A 23,556-nucleotide genomic window follows, 5' to 3' on the forward strand; every position below is an offset into this window, starting at 1 on the left:
AAAGGTGGATGTGACGTTATTGTCATTATTTTGACTGTAAAGTTGTTAACTTCAGAAAGGAATAGCATGCTAATATATGTAACAGAAGTGTCTTCCTGAATGTGCATTTAATAAGAGATCTTTCACTGTCATCAGAAACACAGAATTTATGTAGCCAGAAAAAAATGTTTCTTCTGAAATTTTAATGGCAATTCTTCTTAATATGAACTACTCACTTCTTTGAAAGCTATCTCTGAAAAGAATAAAAGGAAAGCCATCTCAGGAGCCATAAGTAACTGTAAAAGCTGGAGGAAGAATAAAGAGGAGGGTGGAGATAGAAGCAAACCTGATTAGGCTATCTCAAAACTTTATATTCTATTGCTTTGCCAACCTCCCCCTCCCCTCCCCACGCCCCTGGCTTAATCTAAACTGAGCTTAATCCAAATAGGAGACATGAAGGGTGGGGTTCAGGGCAACACACCCCCAGAGCCCAGAGCAAGAGGGCAAGCTGGATCATAAGTTCTACATCTAAGCTAACTTCACCTTCACTTCATGACAGGAAAGGAGTTGGCTGGGATTTATGGGACCTTTAATATATTCTATAGCTTGTAAAGTTTCCTGTTCTTTCTGTGTGTGTGTGTGTTTTACCCAGGTTTCTGGGTTTTTTTTTTGATTTTCTATCTTCTGTAGATTGTCTCAATAAATACTAGTTATACTTCTAAAATAAAAAAACCCAACCAAACCCAAGAAAACAACAAAAAAAACCAACCAAAATAATCACAACAAAAAGAAACCCCACACCAAACAAGCAGAAACCAAACTGGTTAGGGTGACTGGAAGAGAGAAATGTTTGCTAGTTTTTGTCCTGTGGGGAAAGGCCTTGTGTTTTTTACTTCTGTTACTGTATTACTTCTGTTTGTATTTTTCACTTGTTACCCTCTTCTTTCTCTTATTTATGCAGCAACAAAGTGGACAGTCCTAAAGAAAGCTAGTGGGCTCTTGTCATACTGCTTCAGAGCAGCACAGCTCAAACTTACAGAAGGGACATGATAGATAAGCACAGATATATCTTTCAAAATTTGTATGTATTATTCTGTTAGGAGATGACATCTGCAACATGGTTGTTCTTTCTAAGAAATTATTTGCAGTGGAAATACAAACACTGGTTTATTTCACTTTGTGCTTCCAGAGAACTCATGCACTAATACTGTCAAATTTCTCCAGTTGCCTCTGTGTCTTAATATAGGCAAATGACAATCTACATATCTTCAAATGGACTTTCATTCCACATTGTTTACTACTTAGCAAGAGCAATAATAATACATTTATTTTCTTTTTTACCCTTTGTAACTATCAAAACTCACCAACGTTCAGTTGTGTTGTTATTTTACTGTAGTATGATTCACAGTACTTTAATATGACATATTTGTTTTCCTTAGAAGTCATGATGTTTAATGCGCCATTAACTTTTATCATTCAGGATGGTGATGAGTCATCTCCAATTTCAACAAGTTCTGAAATTGTTAAGATTCCGGATCCCCAGATGTGTATGGTAAGTCCATATAATGCAATCTATATTACAGTACTTATGTTTAGGTTTTTATAAATGGAGGTGAAAGCCTATATTGCAGTCTTTAATATTTTTAAAATTCCAGTGGAAGGTTTGACTTATTTTTATGCTTCTAGATTAAAATACAAGATTTGATTTAATACTTACAATCATGCTCTCCTTTCCCTACCTAATATGCTTGCTTTTAAGGTGTAGGAAAGTAGAGAGGGGATTGTTGCAAAAGAGGTCAGAGGGTGGGAATGTAAAGTGAGAGGGAGTAGGAGATGAGAAATTTAAAGAATGGTGCACTAGGTCTTCGTCACTTTGTCTGTTAAATTTATTTTCTCCCTACACTCTCTTGTATGTTGTCTTTCATGTAGACAGTGCCTAAATACAGTTCTAGAAAAGATTACCATTATTGTGGATGCCAATTCAGTGGGACTGGTATTGGCAGCTATGGGAACCTTAATGTAAGTGGGCTTCTACTGGCAACACTGTTTGAGCACTGTATAATCTAACACTGCAAGAGCAAGTCTGACAATGCTGAAAACTGCCTTGGCTGCTGAAATCTCGTTGACACTCTCTCCTACTGTGGCGCTCCTACTGTTTCTAACATGTTATTAACAGTAGGAAAACTTTTTGAGATGTTTTTCTTGCATACAAAGCTTTATACTGCAAAAATCAAACTAAAAATGTTTATAAAGTGTCTAGCACATTGAAATCACTGATATGTTGACTGAAATGCTTACGTTTTGCAGCAATTCACCAGAAGGCAAGATGAGGTTTGTAAACTGCGTGAAGTAAAAAACCAAACCAAAACTTGGCAACCCTCCATATGCTATTGAAGGTTTTTCTTCTAAAATAACAACAAAAATAAATTCAGACAATGCTGTAGTTTTAGGTACGAGTTAATAGTTGCCATGCATTATTCAAGATACTGGTGAATCTTTGGTAGGTGGTTTTATTTCAGTAGTAATTTTTTCTGGAATTTAAGTAGTTGAAAATGCTGACTTACCCTCTGCATTTAGGAGAACTTAGTAGAAAGCAAACATCACAAGCTTGCTCGAAGTTTAAGAAGTGGACCTTCTGATCATGATCTGAAGCCTAATGCAGCTACGCGAGATCAGCTTAATGTAAGTCAGTCACACGTGATGGCTAAATTCAATTTTATTAGGTAGGTTGGTACTGATAAGGAGTGACAATTTAAGGAAAATACAGTTCATTCCAGTTTTTAAAAAGTCATTTATGAAGAAATGTTTTCAAGTGTTTCTTACTGTGCTTAGATGAATCCAGCTGAGAAAGTAGTAGAAGGTACTTATTTTTTTGTGAAACACTTATCTGGGGGGATAAGAGTGCATATTGTGAACTAAATAACTGCATGTTTGCCTACGCTGCCAGTTCCATCAGCCACATAACTGAGGAACATCACCGTGAGAGCATGATAACTTTGTATTGAAAAGACTTTTTTCTTCCTGCCTGTTTTTGTCTATTAGTGTTGTGCTTTGACACAACTATAGTTTGTTATTATGTTAAATTGTTAATGCTTTTAAACTCATTTTCTGACTATGTATCTAATAGATCATAGTGAGTTACCCACCGACAAAGCAGCTAACATACGAGGAACAGGATTTAGTTTGGAAGTTCAGATATTACCTTACTAACCAGGAAAAGGTAAGTGAAATGATTTTAGAGGATTTACTGCTTCAAGAGGTGCTTCATCTAGCAGTCATTCTTCGATGTCTTCTTGTTAATAAGATAGAGTGCTTCAGTATCTTAGAAGCTAGTGAAGATCATTTTAACTTTTTCTACAATCTTACTGTTTTTAAAATTAGCAACTGCAATTTTGCTGCTTAGATCATGTGAACTGGCTACTACTACAGTCTTTCTACAAGTGTTCTAGGGATAACGGTTGGACTTGATGATCCTGGGGGTCTTTTCTAACTGGAATGTTTTTGTGATTGTCTGCTTAAAATATCCCTGTTCACAGTTTTGTCATTAGCAAAGAAAAGCTATTAAAGAGGAGGTTTTTAAATAAGTAGTATCACACTAAGAGGCCAAAGTAAGTTAAATAGTTCAATAAAGCCCCATCAGTGAGCATGTTTTTATGCAGTTGTAATTGCGCTACATCAGTAACCACTTGAAAGTCAACTGAGCTGCAGATTTTTGGGTCATACTAAAACAGTTCAATATTGTATTGTCACATCAGTAAGTTTCACTAGGTTTGTGCTTGTATAAATACAGTCATAATTTAGTTCATCTTAGTGTGAAAAATAATTATTTAAAAATTTATTTATGCTAGCTTTTCACTGATGAATTATCCAATCACTTTCTATTTAGGCCTTGACAAAATTCTTAAAATGTGTCAACTGGGACTTACCACAAGAGGCAAAGCAAGCACTGGAACTCTTGGGCAAGTGGAAGCCCATGGATGTGGAAGATTCTCTAGAACTTTTGTCATCTCAATTCACCAACCCAACAGTTCGGCGCTATGCTGTTGCCAGGCTTCAGCAGGCTGATGATGAGGTATTCATTGGTCTGTAGGTGCATGTGAAAGCCAATTTGTCTCAGTAGCTTTCATCTCATTGAGTACTTGAAATGCTTGCAACTTTGTGAGGCGTTTCAGTGAGTATTAGTGGTGGAAAAATAAAAAAAAATGAAATTCACTATGATGCTGTTTACTATAAACTCTTTATGAAGCAAAGGCTTTACATTATTAAGCGGCACTCATTGATAATTGTCTTAGTGTGAGGAGCCAGTGTGGTAGCTGATCTTGTCAAACAAGGTGAAATGACAGTGTGTTTTCCCCAGAAAGCAGTGATGAATTTTGAAATCCTGCACAGGAGTGCTCTGACTTAAATAGCCTACTAAAAGATTTCTAAGGAATCCATGCACTAAACTGAAGCAGTATATTTTCTTACTCTTGCCTAAGAAAATGAACAGAAAAGCATCTGGGGAAATAAGATGATTTTGGTTGTATACTAATTAGAATCTGATGAGATGTCACTTGTGGGTAGACCCCACTTAAAAATGCTAATTCTTTAAAGTTTAATTACTTAAATATTTTCTTTTGACTGAAAAAAAATAAACAGCAAGTCATTAAAATTCTGTTCTTCAGTCAAATATAGGTCAAATATGCGAGATTAAAAAAAAAAAGATACATAGAAGAGAATCCACATTCATGGTACCGTGGCATAGAGTGTATGTTTCAATTTTCCTGGGAGCCACAAACGGAAAGGTACATTTTGAGAATGCTGAATGCAAGTAGGGCAGTTTAACTTAGCAGAAGTTCAAAACAGTAATCGCAGTTAAATATTTACTTTATTAGTACTTCCTGCACCAACTTTTAAACTGTGTATTTCATTTTAGGGAGATCCCAGTTTCCATCTTTTCATAGGTCACTAAAATCTAACTTAATATTTTCTGTGGAGTTCTGAAAACATATGGAGTCCTAGTCAGCTTTCACTGATAGATTGAATTAATTATTCATTGTTTCTCCTTCATGAGGATTTACTGATGTACCTGCTACAGTTAGTCCAGGCACTGAAATATGAAAATTTTGATGACATAAAGAATGGATTGGAACCTAGCAAGCGGGACAGTCAAGGTGCAATGGGAGAAAGTATGACAACATCTGGAACTAATACTACAGAAATAGACAGGTAAGAAATTTAACATTTCCACTAGAAAAGCAGAAACGTGTAATTCTTCAAATTTTTTTTTACTTTCTAGCGACCGTTGCGTATTCAACATCCTGCTTTATAAACTGAAGCATGAATGTGAAAAATAAAAATATAGTTAGATTGGCATAACATTTCCTGCCTACAGGTGGTTTACAGAGCAAACAATCTTGCTGCTGTCGTTGTTGACCTTAGAACTGTTTTGATTGGGAAAGACCTCTAAGATGGAGTCCAAGAGTCAACACCACCATGGCTTTAAGCTGTGTCCCACAGTGCTGTGTCTACATGTTTTTGAACACCTCCAATGATGATGACTCCACCACCTCTCCAGGCAGCCCATTCCATTGCCTTACCACTCTTTCTGTGAAGACTTTTTGTAATACCCAATCTGAACTTCCCCTGGCACAATTTGAGGCTGTTTATTATATTTCTGTCACATGATTCTAGGGAGGAGAAACTGACCCCTGCCTCACTAAAACCTCCTTTCAGGCAGTTGTAGAGAACAGTGAGGTTTCCCCTCAGCCTTATTTTCTCCAGATTAAAGAATCCCAGTTCCTTCAGCTGCTCTGTAGAAGACTTGTTTTCCAGTTCCTTTGCTATGTTTTTAAAAAATTATTATTATGAAATATGAATATTAATAAAATTACTGAATATTATTTATTAGCACAAATTATTTTCTTATTTACAGAGTCAGTTGTTCAAATAGATTACAAAATGTGAACAGTACCAAACAAAACAATTTAAAACAATCTAGCAAAACTAGCAAAATACAAACAACTTGCGGTGTGATATGCCACTTGCCCTCTAGGAGGACTTGAGAGACTCTTTTCTACTAAGGCAGAAGGCAGTTACAGAGTGAAGAGAACCAAAGCAAAGCACTTTAATTACCAAGAGGCTTTCCAGAATATTTACTCACAAATTAGTATCTTCAGATTTCCAGGGCTGAATTACAGTCCAGACAGTACCCAAAACACTTGGGTACTGTGCCCAAAGCACTTGGGAAGAGTGCTGTCGGTGGTATGCTTTTGGAGTTTCCCCAGGACACATAGGCTGTCTGGGAGTCTCACACAGTCCTCTGACCTAGTCTTGGTCCGTACTCAGACAGATGGTGATCCTTTCAGGGCTCTGGGCTTGGCGCAGAGGTTCGCAGGTGTGCAGACAAGCACAGTGTCTTGCTGTGTGTCAGTAACCTGCTCTCTCTCACAGCACAGTCTGTGTCATTGTCTGTACAAGCAAGCTGTTCAGCTAGAACAGTTTACTCACTTACAATAGCTGTAACTGCCAGTGGCAGTAATGCAGCTTGCTCAGGGGCACTTGGCTTTCTGGGTTTTGGGCAGCTTTTGGCAGTGATTTATTGTGTATGACGTGGCTATTATGCTTGTCCCTGATAAATTGAGTCATGGCAGCATTTCCAGGTAGACAATCTTAAAGCATCAAAGCTTGGTATAGCAGCAAGTCTGGTCTTGAAGCAGTAAGACTTCCTGGTCCCCAAGGCAACAAGGCAAGGCTTGGCTAGACAAGGCAGAGCAAGGCTAGGTGAGGTACTGCAAGTTGTTTACAACTTTGCTCATATTTATCAATTGCCTGAGTCTTGATTCCTCCATTGGCAATAACCAATGCCAATGAAATAACCACATCCCTTAACCAATCAGAAGGGTAGTTTGCCAGAACTAACCCTATTAGGTGAAGCCATGGGCCTGCTCCACCCGAATTTGGGAAAACGCAGGCCTGGGCATGAGACAAGCGCAAGCCAAATGTACATGCCTTGTTTATCACAGGATGTACACACGAGCAAAACAAGTCTGGGCAAGCCCTAGTCCTTAGACTCAGTGGCTCCAGGTGCTTTGTCCTTTTTCCCTGTATTTCTCCCTACTTCATAAGGAAGAGAGGGAGTGGGGGACCATGTCTGGACAAGGCAGGAGGCATATTAGGCCTGCTTTTTGCCTTCCACAATACCCTTCACCAACATAGTTGCCCTTCCTAGGGTATGCTTCAGCAACTCAGCATCTTTCTTGTAGTGAGAGGATTAAAACTGAAAACAGTACTGCAGGATTGCAAGCGTGGCCTCAGCAGTGCTGAGCACAGGAGCACAGATACCTCTCCACTTCTCCTGGCTATGCTATGATACCAGCCAGGATGCTGTTCACCTTCTTGGCCATCTGAGCATGCTGCAGGCTTATGTTTAGCTGGCCTCAGCCTCCCCTCACAGGGCTCTTGAATTGAGGAGCCCAGAACTGTATCACAGTATCACAGTATCACCAAGGTTGGAAGAGACCTCACAGATCATCAAGTCCAACCCTTTACCACAGTGCCCAAGGCTAGACCATGGCACCAAGTGCCACATCCAACCTTGCCTTGAACTGCCCCAGGGATGACGACTCCACCACCTCCCCAGGCAGCCCATTCCAGTGCCCAATGACTCTCTCAGTGAAGAATTTTCTCCTCACCTCGAGCCGAAATTTCCCCTGGCGCAGCCTGAGGCTGGGTCCTCTTGTTCTGGAGCTGGCCACCTGAGAGAAGAGAGCAACCTCCTCCTGGCCACAGCCACCCCTCAGGTAGTTGTAGACAGTAATAAGGTCACCCCTGAGCCTCCTCTTCTCCAGGCTAAACAACCCCAGCTCCCTCAGCCTCACCTCGTAGGGCTTGTGCTCGAGGCCTCTCACCAGCCTCGTCGCCCTTCTCTGGACACGCTCAAGCATCTCAGTGTCCTTCCTAAACTGGGGGGCCCAGAACTGAACGCAGTACTCGAGGTGTGGTCTGACCAGTGCAGAGTACAGGGGCAGAATGACCTCCCTGCTCCTGCTGACCACACCATTCCTGATGCAGGCCAGGATGCCACTGTCTCTCTTGGCCACCTGGGCACACTGCTGGCTCATGTTCAGGCGGGTATCAATCAGTACCCCCAGATCCCTCTCTGTCTGGCTGCTCTCCAGCCACTCCGACCCCAGCCTGTATCTCTGCATGGGGTTGTTGTGGCCAAAGTGCAGCACCTGCACTTGGAGCTATTGAACCCCATCCCATTGGCCTCTGCCCATCTGTGCAGGCGGTCAAGGTCCCGCTGCAGAGCCCTTCTGCCTTCCAACTCAGTCACATCTGCCCCCAGCTTAGTGTCATCTGCAAACTTGCTGATGACTGACTCCATGCCCTCATCCAGATCATCTATGAAGATGTTAAAGAGGATGGGGCCCAGCACTGATCCCTGAGGGACACCACTAGTGACTGGCCGCCAGCTGGATGTGGCACCATTCACCACCACTCTCTGGGTCCGGCCCTCCAGCCAGTTTCTAACCCAGCACAGTGTGTTACCATCCAAGCCACGGGCTGACAGCTTAGCCAGCAGTTTGCTGTGGGGGACAGTGTCGAAGGCCTTGCTGAAGTCCAGATAGACCACATCCACAGGCCTCCCCACATCCACCAAGCGGGTCACCTGATCATAAAAGGAGATCAGGTTAGAAAGGCAGGATCTGCCCTTCCTAAACCCATGCTGGCTGGACCTGAGATCTTTGCCATCCCTCAGGTGCGCAGTTATTGGCCCCAAGAGAACCTGCTCCATCAGTTTCCCTGGCACTGAGGTCAGGCTGACGGGTCTGTAGTTCCCAGGTTCCTCCATCCGACCCTTTTTGTGGATGGGGACCACGTTGGCCATTTTCCAGTCTCCTGGGACCTCTCCGGTGAGCCAGGACTGCTGGAAAATGATGGAGAGTGGCTTGGCCAGCTCAGCTGCCAGCTCTCTCAGCACCCTGGGATGGATCCCATCTGGTCCCATGGACTTGTGGGTGTCCAGGTGGCTCAGCAGGTCCTGAACTAATTCCTCATGAATTTCCAGGGGAACACACCGCTCCCCAACCCCATCCCCCAGGTCAAGAGGCCACTTGCCTCCTCCTCCTCTCTCCTTACTGTTGAAAACTGAGGCGAAGAAGGCATTCAGGACCTCTGCCTTTGCTTCATCATCAGTTATAGTGTTCCCCTCCTGGTCCAGTAAGGAGTGGAGGGTCTTCTTGCCCTTCCTTTTAGCATTGATAAATTTATAAAAGTGCTTTTTGTTATCTTTCATGGAAGTGGCCAGCCTAAGTTCTAGCTGAGCCTTAGCCTCTCTAATTTTCCTCCTACATAGTCTGGCTACCTCCTTAAACACGTCAGGAGAAGCCTTCCCCTCCTTCCAAAGGCGATACACCCTCTTTTTCTCCCCCACTTCCTTCAGGAGGTCTTTGCTCATCCAGGCTGGTTGCCTCCCCCTGCGGCTCATCTTTCGGCACGTGGGAACTGCCAGTGCCTGTGCCTTCAAGAGCTCCTGTTTAAAGTAGGTCCAACCATCCTGAACCCCTTTGTTCTCAAGAACTGCTGCCCAGGGGACATTGGAAATAAGTTCCTTGAGCAAATTGATGTTTGCCCTCCTAAAGTCCAAGGTGTAGGTTTTGTTGAAGTGCCTCCCTACCTCCCTGTATATTGAAAACTCCACTAACTCGTGATCGCTACACCCCAGGCAGCCTCCCACTATCACATCTCTTACCAGCCCTTCTCTGTTGGAGAGCAGCAGGTCGAGCTGAGCTTGACCCCTAGTAGGCTCGCTTAACAGTTGGGTCATGAAGCTGTCCTCCATGCACTCCAGAAATCTCCTGGACTGCCTCCTCTCTGCTGAATTAAGTTCCCAGCAGATATCTGGCAGGTTAAAGTCGCCCACAAGGATAAGATCTGAAGATCTTGAGACAGCCTCCAACTGTTTGTGAAATATCTCATCTGTTCCCTCATCCTGGTTGGGTGGTCTGTAACAGACTCCAACCAGGATGTCAGATTTATTAGTCCTACCTCTGATTTTAATCCACAAGGTCTCTACCCCTTCACCCCTCACTTCAAGCTCAATGGCATGGAGTGACTCTCTAATATACAGGGCCACCCCTCCTCCTCTTCTCCCTTGCCTATCTCTCCTGAAAAGGTTATATCCCTCCAGTATAACAGCCCAGTCATGCCTGTCGTCCCACCAAGTTTCTGAAATGGCAACTACATCGTAGTCCCCCTGGTGGACCAGGACTTCCAATTCCTCCTGTTTGTTACCCAAGCTGCGTGCATTGGTGTAGATACACTTCAGCTGGGCTCTCGATTCAATTGTCCTTAGTTTCCTTCCCACTCTCTCCTTCTCAGAGAGAGTAATTGCCTCACCCACCCCCTTCAGACCTAGTTTAAAGCCCGCCTAATGAGCCCTGCCAACTCCATTGCCAGGACTCTCCTGCCCTTCCTAGATAACTGCACCCCATCACAAGCCAGCAGGTCCGGCGCAGTAAAAGTTCCCCCATGGTCAAAGAACCCAAAACGCCGCCGCTCGCACCGTCCCTTCAGCCATTTGTTGATGTCGTAGGTTCTGCTATTCCTCTCTGTGAACTCCCTTGCCACAGAGGGAACTGAGCAGAACACCACCTGTGCTCCCGCCCCATCTATCAATTTCCCCAGGGCTTTAAATTCCTTTTTAATTGCCCTGGTCCCCCTCTTTTCAATTTCGTCGCTGCCAGCCTGTATTACCAACAAGTGGTAATAATCAGAGGAATGGATTAGGTTAGGGATTCTCCTGGTGATGTCCCTAACCCGGGCACCAGGAAGGGAGCAGACCTCCCTGTGAGACGGTTCGGGACGACAAATGGGTCCCTCTGTCCCCCTCAAGATGGAGTCCCCGACAACTACAACTCTTCTCTTTTTCTTGTTTTTTGTGGAGCTAGTCACCACAGGTGGTGGTGACTGCTCCACCCTAGGCAATGTCTCAGTGGGATGATCCTCATTGCTCTCACCCTCTGTACCCTCTGCATGCAGCGCCTCATACTTGTTGCGCAAGGGCAGAGGAGGAGAAGGAGAGGGCCGGGGAAGATTTCCCTTACTACCCCTGACAGGGATCTGCACCCATCCCTCACTGTTTCCAGGGGCAGATTCCTTAGCAGGGGGGATCTGCAGAGCCTGCACCCACAGATCCAGCTCCCTTTCATTCTCCCTTATTGACCTGAGCCTGGACACTTCATCCTTCAGCTCGGCCACTTCATCTTTCAATTCCGCCACCAAGGTGAGAAGGAAGTTCACCTGCTCACACCTGGTGCAGTTGTTCTCCCCCTCCCCTTCAGCAGCAAGCGAGAGGCTGTAGCACTCCCTGCATCCAGTGGCCTGGACTCCTGTGCTTTCCCAGGTCACGTCAGTCTGTGTGCACACGCTCCTCCTGCCCTTTGTAGCACGAGTGACAGGCATAGTGCACAGAGATACTGATAGTCAGAAAGAAAAAAAAAAAAAAAAAAAAAAAAAAAAAATCTCCCAGCCTTAGGTAGGCTGGCTTTTCACTCTCTCGGCTCGGCAGCCAAAATGGCGGCTGGCGTGGCACGCGGCGGGATTTTAAATCTCCCGCGGCTGATGTCACCAGCCCCGTCACAGTCTCACGCTGTATCGCGAGACCACAGCCCAGCCGTCCCCTCTGCTTACCTTATCGTGTCTCAGAACCACGGAGAGCAGCAGAACGGAGCAGCGAAACCGAACCCGGCAGCAACCTCCGCGGAGCTTTTCACTCTCTCGGCTCGGCAGCCAAAATGGCGGCCGGCGCGGCACGTGGCGGGATTTTAAATCTCCCGCGGCTGACGTCACCAGCCCCGTCACAGTCTCACGCTGTATCGCGAGACCAGTACTCAAGGTATGGCCTGACAAGTGTTGAGTACAGGGGAAGAATAACCTCGCTTGTCCCACTGGCCACACTGTTCTTGATACAGGCCAGGATGCCATGGACTCTCTGGCCATCTGGGTACACTGATGACTCATGTTCAGCTTGTTATCTATCAGTACCCCGAGGTTTCTTTTTGCCTTGCTGCCCTCCAGCCACTGTCCCCAGCCTGTAGCACTGATCCTTGGGGGACGCTGCTAGTGACTGGCTGCCAGCTGGATGTGGCACCATTCACCACCTCTCTCTGGGCCTGGCCCTTCATCCTATTCTTCCCAAGGACTTCCCGAGGACTTTCCCACGTTAGTTCCTTAAATAAGCTGAAGTCTGCCCTCAGAAGTCCATTGTGGAGGTTATGTTGATGCCCTTCCTGGTTTCGCTGCATATTGAAAACTATAATGTCTTGGTCACTGGACCCCAGGCAGCCTCCAACCACTACATCTCCCACCAGCCACTCTCTATTTGTGAACAGAAGATCAAGCAGGGCTGCACCCTTGGTAGGCTCACGTAACAGCTGAGATAAGAAGTTGTCCTCCACATGCTCTAGGAACCTTCTAGACTGCCTCTTCTTTGCTGTGTTAAAGTCCCAGAAGATGTCTGGCATGTTAAAGTTGCCCACAAGAACAAGGGCAGGTGATCTTGAAGCAGCCGTCAGTTGCTTAAAGAGTAATAAATCAACCTTTTCTTCCTGTGTAGGTGGTCTATAACAGACTGCAACCATGATGTCAGCATTATTGACTTTCTCCCTAATTCTTACCCATAAGGACTCAATCTGATGTCACCATTTGAGCTAGATTTCTAGCTCATTCATAGGGGAGAGGTGAACATTCTTGGGATAGGCCATATAATGGCATAAGCGGATAAGTTAATGTAATTTAATTGGAGCATCAAGAGCTTTATGTCTAGAAACACAACTTGTACCTTCCCCTTGCTGGTTTCTGCTGCTTCAGCTGCGCCTGCTTGCTATCTTCTCCCCATCTGTTTTGGCTGCTGCTGCTGCTTTGCTGCTTCACCGCTGCTTGACCTCTTCCTCATCTTCATAAAGATTATTGTATTTCTCTAGTAGTTTATTTCTCCTTATACTCTTCTATTTAAACGATAAGAAATACAAATTCATTTTCCCTGACTTTCCAAAAGAAGTCCGTGTTGTGATTTTATGCTACCAGGGCACCTCATTGTGCTTAATCTCTATTTCCATGATTTCCAGAGCATCTGTAATATATATGAGGCACTCCTCCCTTTCTCTCTTTACTGTCTCTCCCATTGATTACAGCACTCCAATCGTGTGAGTCATCCCACCATGTTTCTGTGATGATGACAGCATTGTAGTTTTCCTCTTGTACCAAGGCTTTGAGCTCCTCGTGTTTGTTACCCATACTGTGTGCATTAGTGTACATACACTTCATCCGCGCTGCTGGATTTACCTCTATCTCTGGCTTACCACCCTCAGCCTCCTTCGGTTTGGCTCTAGTGCTGTTGTGTTTAATCTTCTCCCCCTTCCAGCCTAGTTTAAAGCCCTATTGTCAAACCCAGACAGCTCATCTGCCACAATCTTTCTCTGGATTGGTTGTACCCCATCTGTTGCTTGCAGACTCGGGGCCATATAAAATTCCCCAAGATCAAAGAACCCAGAATTTTGTTGGTGGCAGCAGCCTCTGAGCCACTTGTTAATCAGGCGTGATTTCTTTTAACTGTCAGCTTTCCAACCTGTGACTAAGGGTATAGATGAAAAGATTACCTGTGCCCCTGATCCCTCAACTATTCCCAGTGCCTTGAAGTCCCTTTTAGTTGCTTTTAGATGTCTGGTATTGACCTCATTATTTCTCACCTGTATGTCCAACAAGGAATAGTAATCAGAGAGCTGCACTACAGTAGGCAGACTTCTGATAACATCCCTGACCCAGGTCTCAGGGAGGTAGCAGACTTCTCTGTGGGAGGGGTCTGGCCAGCATATGGGGCCCTCTCTTCCTTTCAGGAGGGAATCACTGATAGCAATTACCCTCCTTTTGGTTACGAGTTCTAATGCAACAGGGTGACTGATTTACTGTAGTCAACCCCCCCAGATCGTGTTGCTTCTGCTTCCAAAACCACCTCAGCCTCAGTTTTTAGCGCGCTCTATCTGTTGTGCAGTGATACTAAGCAAGGTGCACCAAATGCGGTTAACTGAAGTCTCCTCTAAAAATTTGATAAAAATCTTCAGAATTTCAAGTCTTAAGCTTATATCATTAGGGAATGCTTTTCATATTGTAAGTATTCTGCTTACCACAGATATTGATGCCAAGCAGTTGAGGGTATATCCTGCTGTATATGATGTACTTTGAGGCAGCAGTGACACTTACATATTAGTAGAGGGGTTTGATTACTTCTTTTTGTATAAATTTACTATCTGATAATTTTGCTTTGCAAGATTTGGGCTTGTTTGTACTGTTATGTGCAGTTGCATTCCAGAAACAAGTGCATGAACATCTTGTGTATGAGCAGTTCCATCTCAAAAAGATTTAAAAGTTTATTCAAAAAATGTGTGTTTGCTAAAATCCCATTTATAACAGGGATTTTTTTTTTGGTTGTTATTTTAGTTTGGTTAAGGTTTATTTTCTTTTGATTTTTTTTTAATTGAAAGTGAAACAAATTTTATTTCAAGTCAGTATCCTTTATACCTGTGAACTGTGGTAACTATCCAGGCAGAGTTCAACCATTTTCAGGAACTGCAGCTGGTGAAGTTGCTGTTTGAGAAGTTTTGACCTGAAACGGGGTTGAGATGCTGTATCTTCAGATACTGCTCTTTCAGTTGTCTGAATTCTTTATGCTGCAGAAGAAATGCGTTGCTATTTCCCTGCGTGCCAGCTGCCTCCCCCAAGCAAAATCTTTGAGTCATGCCAATTACATGCCTTTTTTTTATGTAGTTCCCAGATCATGAGTCCTAATCCACCTGTTTCCTCACCACCTCTTAGTTCTAAGACAAAGGAGTTTGCAGAGAATGAAAACCTTGATGTAAGTATTTTGTTGTTGGTTTTTTTTTTTTTTTTTTTTTTTTGGTGATTTGGTACTTTTTAAAGTTTTGGCTTTGAATATTTGACTCTTTTATACCTTGCTGAAATTTCAAAGTGCTCAAAGAATATTGATATAAACTGATTGGTGAGAAAATAACAACTGAATTTTTTTACAGGCCATGTATTTATGTGCATAGTCAAACTGGGGAATGGAGTTCTTCGTAATACTGCTCTCTTTGAAAGGAGAGAATTACTGCAAAGATTAGACAATCTGATTAGGTTCTGACAAGTGAATATATGTGAGGTCTTTTAAAACAAGATTTTAATGTAAAACAGTCACTTAATTGTTTTAATTTCTGTAATTGTTTCTTTGTGTAGCTTATATTTTAATGTAGGTGTCGTGTTTGTTGTGGTGTTTTGTTTTTTTTTACCTGAGACAGACACTTTTGATTTGCATCCACTAAGGAGTATACTTAATTTATACCACAAGTAGAAGAGCAATAAGAATGGGACTGACAGAACTTAAAGACAGTTCTAGGGAATCTAGTTTTAATATGATACGCCATTAATTGATCTTTGAACTAAAGATCCTTTCCCTGTTGAAAATAATCTTTTTTGAGTCTTAGTACTGCATAGAAAATAAGCCTTAGTTTCAGCATATCACAACTATATACAGATTTCTTCTTAATCAGGATATTAAACCTTGAAAAAAGATGCTAAACACTATGTATCTTCTACATATTTTTTCTTTGTGTTAAACCATACAACATGTGAAAGAGTTTAGGGTATTGTGGATGCAAAATAGGGTTGAGTATCCTTTTCAGAGTTGCATCTTACAGCAAGGGATAATTGCATAGGACGAAAATCTAGTATATTATAAATAGAAATATATACCTTGTGAGATGCTGGTAAAGAAGTTAGTGTAGTAACAGACATTACTTGTGCTGCTGTTGCTGGATCCAGAGAATTAAATTTAAATATTAGTTCGGATTTAGATTTTGGGATGAAGTGTATTGATCAAAGCTGTACACAATTATTTGGAACATTCCTTTATCTTCTCTCAAGTGCCTAGACTTATATATAAGTTAATTTTGCTTTTCTTTAATCCCTTCCAGCAAGATCTTTGTACTTTCTTGATATCACGAGCATGCAAAAATTCTACGTTGGCAAACTACTTGTACTGGTATGTTAGAAACTATTTATTCATACTATATCAGTGTCTAGGTGAAATCAAAACTATAAAACCCAGAGGATACACAGCAAAAGATGACCTGTCTTGAGAATGTAAAATTTCTCTCAGGATAAAGTAGCAATTTTAAAACCATGTGGATGTGGATTTTTTTTGAAAAAGGGAAGTTATTTTTAGGACATTAAGTACAATGTTAAAAATAATTGCTTTTTCAGTAGCCTGAATTTCAGATACTTATGCATATGACAACTACATTTCCTTAATGTGTATACTGATGCCAGAGATAATGTTTAATTTCAGAAAATAAGTGATGTTAAATTTAAATGAAAAAATAATTGCAAGATGACTATGTCAGCATGAAATACTCTTTAAGGTAATAGTTACTAGGTTTACTTATTTCTATTGCATTGGTAGAAAATACACATGTATTTTGGCAACCGCTCAGTCATGCAATCTACAGGAAGTTCAAACATCCAGAACCCTGCAGTTTGTGTCTTGTGACTTAAAAAAAAAAATCCAACAAAGCACAACAGTCATCTGACCAAAAAACACAATTAATTTATTATGTTTTCTTTTAAGATATCTCAATTTCAAAATACTAATGGTGAAGCCATCCTTGTGGCTGCTGATCAGTTGCTTGTTTCAGCTGTCCATGCACAGCACGCACCTAAAATAGTCAGTGGGACAGTACAGTAACCCTTGAAAATCAAACCTTCTGCTCAGCCACTTGTTGCTGGAAAGTGATCTTGAAGAGCAGCCACAAAATTAGTGCTCCTGCATTTTGTCTCTTATTTGGACTTAATCCAAGTGTACTTATCTAAGTATAAAGCATTAGTCTTCCTTCTTGCCTCAAGATAGTTTTAAGAAACTGTCTAGGACTTTTTAATGAAGGAAGATGAAAATGGTGTGCTTCAATTTGTTATTTGCTTTTTTCTCTTGAAGTTTTGGTGCACATAATTTGTTAATACAGACTGAAGTGGTATTCACACATCACATCTCTGTGAGGAAAGGTTGGGAAATGTTTGGGAAACGTCCTGAGGAGACCTTATAGCAGCCTGCCAGTACTGAAGGGGAACTTATGCTGAAGATGAGGAGTTGTTTTCTCTCAGGGGCTGTAATGATAGGATGAGGGGTAATAGCTTCAAACTGAAATGTGATAGGTTTAGATTAGGTATTAGGAAGAAATTATTTACTGTGAAGTTGGTGAGGTGCTCTAACAGGTTGCCCTGAAAAGCTGTGGATGTTAAGTCCCTGAAAGTGTTCAAAGCCATGTTGGCTGTAGTATTGAGCTACTCTGTCTAGCAGAAGATGTGCCTGCCCATGGCAGGGAGTTAGAGCAGGACAATCTTAAAGGTCTCTTCTACCCCAAACCATGCTATCATTCCATATACTGTATTTATAAATAAGACTAATCAAATATGATTAGCTGCAAATAACAGACCTCTCTAATATTGCCATGTAATCACTTGAGTTGCAGAGATTCTGTATGAGTACATAAGGAATAGATGGATGTGCTGTCAGCATAAAATCCAAGTATGTTTGAATGTTTTCAGTCCAGGAGCAGTGTTTAAAAATTAACTGATGTGCAACTTTCTTCCTTTCTTTCGTAGTGGGATTATGTTTTTACTGGGAATTAAAGAGATACGTCGATCAGCAGAAAAAAAACACTTCCTGTACATAGCGACTTTACAATGAAATGCATTCCAAACAACTACTTAATATATCAAAATGAATTTTTAGTGTAACTGCACTGAATTGTACTGTTTAAATGCTGTACCTGAATAATAATTTCAGAAATGTCAGAAATAAGCTCAGAAATGAGAGAAAACTTTTGGAATGTAGACCTTGTAGAGATGCTTCAGGACCGATACTGTGCCTTCCACTATTGCTACTGGTCAAGTAGGAAACAGGGAGAGATTATTTTTGGTTTTACAGCTATATTTGAATATCAAGTTTGTAGCCAGTATGTTATATATAGGGTAGCAGCACAGTGGAATGCTTACTCCTCCCATGTGTACTGCTTGGTTGCAGTGTTTATATGATTTGGATTTTCAGCTTGTCCTGTTTGAGTGACGAAACTATAGGCTTTCCTAATGCAAGTGGGAATTTATGACTGCAATTTTGAAAAGTTCATCTGTTGGTTGAGATAGAGATCTTACTCAAAGGTGGGCTTTATTTTTGGGTTTAGGCCTATAGTACAAGACTACAGCTTTAATTAAATTCTATAGCACTGGACTTCAGCGTAACTTGGGTTATTTTTTATGATGCAGGTATGTAATAGTGGAGTGTGAAGACCAAGACACTCAGCAGAGAGACCCAAAGACTCATGAAATGTACTTAAATGTGATGAGAAGATTTAGTCAGGCTTTGCTAAAGGTAACACCTCTGTGATAGAAATCTGTAGTGATTTGGGATATTCATCCTTTAAAAAGGCACAAGACTCTAGGAGCACAACAGAGTTTTTAAGTCACGTGTAGAAATTTTAGGAAGGGCTCTACTTTTGCTTAAATTCTGAGTTTGTTGTGTATCAAAGAAGCATCTGAAAGAGAAAAGAATAAGTACTTTTCTCTGCTTTATTTCTTGCTCCTGTTTGTGACACGCTGGACCTAAGGTTCTCAACATTGTGTAATCACTCTTTTTTTTTTTTTTTTTCTTTTTAAACGTTTCTTAGTGAAAGCATGTGTTCTTGCAATGAACCTTTAGATGAATCTTTTATATTCAGTGTCATTCTATGTATTAGCAGCAGAGGGTGCTGGAGCAACGGGAAAAAGGAGAAAACTGAGAAGAACCTTTTGAGAATTGTAGGCTGTAACTTATGGCAGATAAGCTGTCTTTCCTGACTTTTCATGTATCCCATGCTTCACTTGAATTCATATTGTAGGGATATTACTCAAATCTACTTGTATGCTTTGTAAGAATATTCCATGTGCTTATCCTTACCATTTTATTTTGGTTTTGTGAATGGGTTTTTTGTGCACGACAGAAATTGTTGATGCAAACTAAAGTGCACTTATAGGACAGATAAATGCCAGCAACAAGTGATTCTGTTTTAGAGAAAATACCATTTGAATTGACAGGAAATTGATCATTATTCACTAGTATCTTAAAAGCTTAAAGGTGTAATAATAAAAAAATAATTTCTAGATAAAATAATAACAAAGAGCTAATTTTGTTGCTTTTAATTCACTTAGGGTGATAAATCTGTCAGAGTTATGCGTTCATTGTTGGCAGCCCAGCAGACATTTGTAGATCGACTGGTTCATGTAATGAAAGCAGTGCAACGTGAAAGTGGAAATCGTAAGAAAAAGGTAACTAAAGGATTAAAAAGTTTCTAGCTAGAACTTCACAATAAGAATGTTGGCTTTTCACTGCAAATGCTTGGCACTGAGACTTGTAACAGATGCTTATGTCTTATAGCAGTTTTTAAAACACAAGTTTAGATAAATTCTAAAAGTTTATAGATGATAAGCACAAGAGACCCTTGAGAAAAATCTAGGGATATTTTGGCAAAATGAAGATGGAAAAGTACTTGAATACTTAATTGTATAACAGTGAGCAAGTAGTAGAGGTTGTGTTGAGAGGATTATGCCAGAACAGATAACAGAATTTGATTAGAAGTAAGAATACACTTATTGCAAAAGCAGCAAAGATGTTTTCGTTTTTTTGAGAGAGATGTTTAATAGAATTGTGCCTTCTGTTGTGTCTTGAGGAAAATTATATCTATCATAAGTGCGTTTTAAGAGACTTTGTTCCTCTTGTTTTAAGTATTTTAAGTGAACTTGAGAGATGGGCATGTGGAGGAAGCAGGAATACTGACATGATTTCTATTGATGTGTTTTCTTTTCCTCTGATACACATCAGTATTTTTAAACATGATTTTTTCAGTGTGATGATTTTTATCAGCTCTTCTTTAATTGTATGGAGATTATTTGTGCAGGAAAATTAAAAACTTAAGCGTTGCATCATTTTTACAAAATGTTTGTGAATGTTCTATTACCACTAATAAAGGTATAATGTCTGAAAGAGGAGAGGAGCTTTTCAATAAATAAGAATGTATTTCCAGCTTGTACGATACATTGGTAGTGTTCTGTTACATAGTCTTTTGTAGTTGCCAAGGTATTTCTGTAAAATTAAGAAACACAGGACTTCATTTTTTTTTAATGAGATTAATTTAGGCGTTTACGTGTCTGACCTTTATTGTGCAGGACACCAAGTACAAAGTACTGAAAACTTGATTGGTGCTGTGTTTCTGGTACCTGCAGGTGCAGAAGTGTAGAGCTAGCCCTGAAATTAGATTTGTGTAACATGCAGCCCTGCTACTTGTACAGGCAATTTAGAAAAAAAATTGGTTATACTCAAAGTCGATGAAATATCAGCTTCCTTATTCAGATTTCTGCAGACATTTTTTTTGTTGCAATAGTGAGGCTGTGATTGATTGAAAGAGTAAAGAATTGAATAAATAAATTATTTTTATAATACTTTTTTGGGTTTTTTTTGTAAACTGTTCTTACATACATAGTATGTGCTTTAGATTGTTTAAAAAATAAAAAAGCAAACAAGTTAAACAAGTTTATATTCTTCTTTTAGAATGAGAGGCTTCAGGCATTGTTAGCAGATAATGAAAAGATGAATTTAGCAGATATGGAACTTATCCCACTTCCTTTGGAACCTCAGGTGAAAATTAAAGGGATAATCCCTGAAAAGGCTACACTCTTCAAGGTAAATGAGATCTTCTGAATAGGTGAAATACAAACAAGTCTTATGAGCACTAAGCTTAGAAACATCACTTGAAAGATGTAAAGTGCCTGATATAGTCAAACCAAAGTATAACTTACCTTTTCTTACAGTGGTTAAATGATTCTTAATTTTCTTTGTGATTTTTTTAAGTTAATATGTACAATACAAAGCTTTTATAAGATGCATTGTACAAAATTTTGCAAATTTGAGTCAGCTTTCAGCCTGAGTATGATTTTAGGGTTAAGGGAAGAAAGTTGATTAAAAGACTGCTGAAACAGCAACTAAGTATTTCCTGTTGAGTAATAGCATAGCTTGATGAGAACAGAGTCTTTTACATAGCCATGTGTAGCAATGTAGGAAATATAAGATCAAAAATTGTTGTTTCAGAAGCAGAGTTGTGTTGGAATTTAATCTCCCATTCTGTATTATGAAACAAGAAGCAAACCCAAAGAGAGAATAATGACTAGGTTTTGGTGCTCTTGACATCACATGGCAACATTTGTAGAACTATTTAAAGAATCATTTTTCTGTTATTTATGGAACTTAATGATTGCAGAACGTCTGTTATATATGGAAATCTAATTTAACTGCTCAAATATGAAACAATATATCCTTGACTTCATTTTTTTTTGTTTGGTTTTGAGGGAAGTAATTTGATCAGCTGCAGTAGATGAAATGATTCATGTATATAATGGAACCCCTTCACCCATTCTGTGCAGAAAAATTGCAAACAGATTGTTTTTATGAACAGTACAAAAAGGCATTTTTACTTTTACTAAATAGATTAAGGAAGCAATTAATTTTTTAAGATGTCTTGTTCCTAACATTTCTTTGACGTTTGTCCTATAATTATGTCTCTCTTTGGTGTGGTCAATTTAAATTAATTTTGTGGTGACCTTTGCATAGTGCTTCTATGTTTATTGGGATTATGTCCATTAAAAGTTGATTACTTCATTCCACTTTCTCGTGCTCAAAAGGGTGTGCTTGGAGGCAGGGAATTTCTCCTTCACACTCCTTGTTAAAAAAACAAAAGCCTTAAGACTTCAAGACAAAAAAAGAAATAAACACAAAAAACATGCCTGAATCACACTTCTGGTATGTGGAAATGGTATGTTATAATTGCTTAGTCCTAGACAATGAGTAATTGCTTTTAGAAGCTTTATAATTGCTTCTTTTCTGCTAAACTAGAGGAACAGGAAAAGAACTCTGGTGCTCACTGCCACACTGTTATTCAAATGGAACAATTCTAAGTCTTTTTGTAACTGAGTTTCTTATCTACTTTAGAAAATGTAGATTTATGCTTTATAACTCCATTGTAGGAACATTAATATGGACATCTTAGTAGACTAAGTTTCTTTTTCCAGAGTGCCTTGATGCCTGCTCAGTTATTCTTCAAGACAGAAGATGGAGGGAAGTACCCTGTAATTTTTAAGCATGGTGATGATTTACGTCAAGATCAACTTATTCTTCAGATTATTTCTCTCATGGATAAGGTGATAATTATTAATCCACATCCTTGTCCCTCTTCATTCTCAGTTGCTTTAGCAAGACTGCTAAAACCTGTTAATGAAGCTTATGTTTGTAATACATTTCAAGGTTCTCTGACCATAGATATCTATTCTTCTTTTATAGACATGCAATGATCTTGTGCAAATTTAGAAAAAAAAGTAGAATTGTCAAACAAGTTTTCACTCAATAGAAGGGTGGTGGAGATCAGCATACAATATTCATCTCTTAGAAATAGAAGCTGCCTCTCTGTTCAATTAATTTTTGCTTTTCTGCATTTTTTTTTGCAGCTGTTAAGAAAAGAGAATTTGGATTTGAAGCTAACGCCCTATAAAGTGCTGGCAACTAGTACAAAACATGGTATGAATACTTTTATTTTATATAAAATACAGTATTGGAGGGAATCTGCACCCTTAATGGGATGAGATTTAACAAGGCCAAGTGCAGAGTTCTGCACTTTGTCCACAACAACCCCAAGCAGAGCTACAAGCTGGGGGCCAAAGTGGCTGGACAGCAGACAGGAAGGAAGGGACCTGGGGATACTGGTAGATAGTAGGCTGAAGATGAGCCAGCAGTGTGCCCAGGTGGCTGAGAGAGCCAGTGGCATCCTGGCCTGTATCAGGAGCAGTGTGGCCAGTAGGACAAGGGAGGTCATTCTTCCCTTGTACTCAACACTGGTCAAGCCACACCTTGAGTCCTGTGTCCAGTTCTGGGCCCCTCAATTCAAGAGAGATGTTGAGGTGCTGGAACATGTCCAGAGAAGGGCGACAAGGCTGGTGAGAGGCCTGAAACACAAGCCCTATGAGGAGAGGCTGAGGCAGCTGGGGTTGCTTAGCCTGGGGAAGAGGAGGTTCAGGGATGACCTCATTGCTGTCTACAATTACCTGAAGGAAGGCTTTAGCCAGGTGGAGGTTGGTCTCTTCTGCCACGCAACCAGCAATAGAACAAGTGGACAGAGTCTGAAGTTGTGCTGGGGGAAGCATAGGCTGGATGTTAGGAGGAAGTTCTTGCCAGAGAGAGTGATTTGCCATTGGAATGGGCCACCCACGGAGGTGGTGGAGTCACTGTCCCTGGAGGTGTTCACTAAAAGCCTGGAAGAGGCACTCAGTGCCATGGTCTAGTTGATTGGCTAGGGCTTGGTGCTAGGTTGGGCTGGATGACCTTGGAGGTCTCTTCCAACCTGGTTGATTCTATGATTCTTTGTTTGTACAGTGTGTTGCAACACGCTATTTTAAGGAAAGATGTTTAGC

At 40.9% G+C, this 23,556-nt stretch overlaps 1 protein-coding gene across 5 annotated transcripts in view; it reads left to right on the plus strand.

The window, feature by feature from the left end:
- PIK3C3 (phosphatidylinositol 3-kinase catalytic subunit type 3) overlaps positions 1-23,556 on the plus strand; it is a 145,378-nt gene that overhangs the window by 45,560 nt on the left and 76,262 nt on the right. For 3 of the 5 annotated variants that reach the window (XM_064176495.1, XM_064176494.1, XM_064176490.1), the window contains exons 7-19: positions 1,460-1,531; positions 1,909-1,998; positions 2,557-2,661; positions 3,107-3,199; positions 3,866-4,051; positions 5,033-5,187; positions 14,788-14,875; positions 15,990-16,057; positions 18,334-18,439; positions 19,255-19,371; positions 20,651-20,782; positions 22,165-22,293; positions 22,597-22,666. In XM_064176495.1, coding sequence (XP_064032565.1) covers positions 1,460-1,531; positions 1,909-1,998; positions 2,557-2,661; positions 3,107-3,199; positions 3,866-4,051; positions 5,033-5,187; positions 14,788-14,875; positions 15,990-16,057; positions 18,334-18,439; positions 19,255-19,371; positions 20,651-20,782; positions 22,165-22,293; positions 22,597-22,666 — 1,411 coding nt within the window. The remainder of the gene's footprint in view (positions 1-1,459; positions 1,532-1,908; positions 1,999-2,556; positions 2,662-3,106; positions 3,200-3,865; positions 4,052-5,032; positions 5,188-14,787; positions 14,876-15,989; positions 16,058-18,333; positions 18,440-19,254; positions 19,372-20,650; positions 20,783-22,164; positions 22,294-22,596; positions 22,667-23,556) is intronic. The other 2 variants (XM_064176492.1, XM_064176491.1) reach the window with 1 other exon arrangement.

This window comes from Pogoniulus pusillus, chromosome Z, assembly GCF_015220805.1.
Source record: "Pogoniulus pusillus isolate bPogPus1 chromosome Z, bPogPus1.pri, whole genome shotgun sequence".
NCBI lineage: Eukaryota > Metazoa > Chordata > Aves > Piciformes > Lybiidae > Pogoniulus > Pogoniulus pusillus.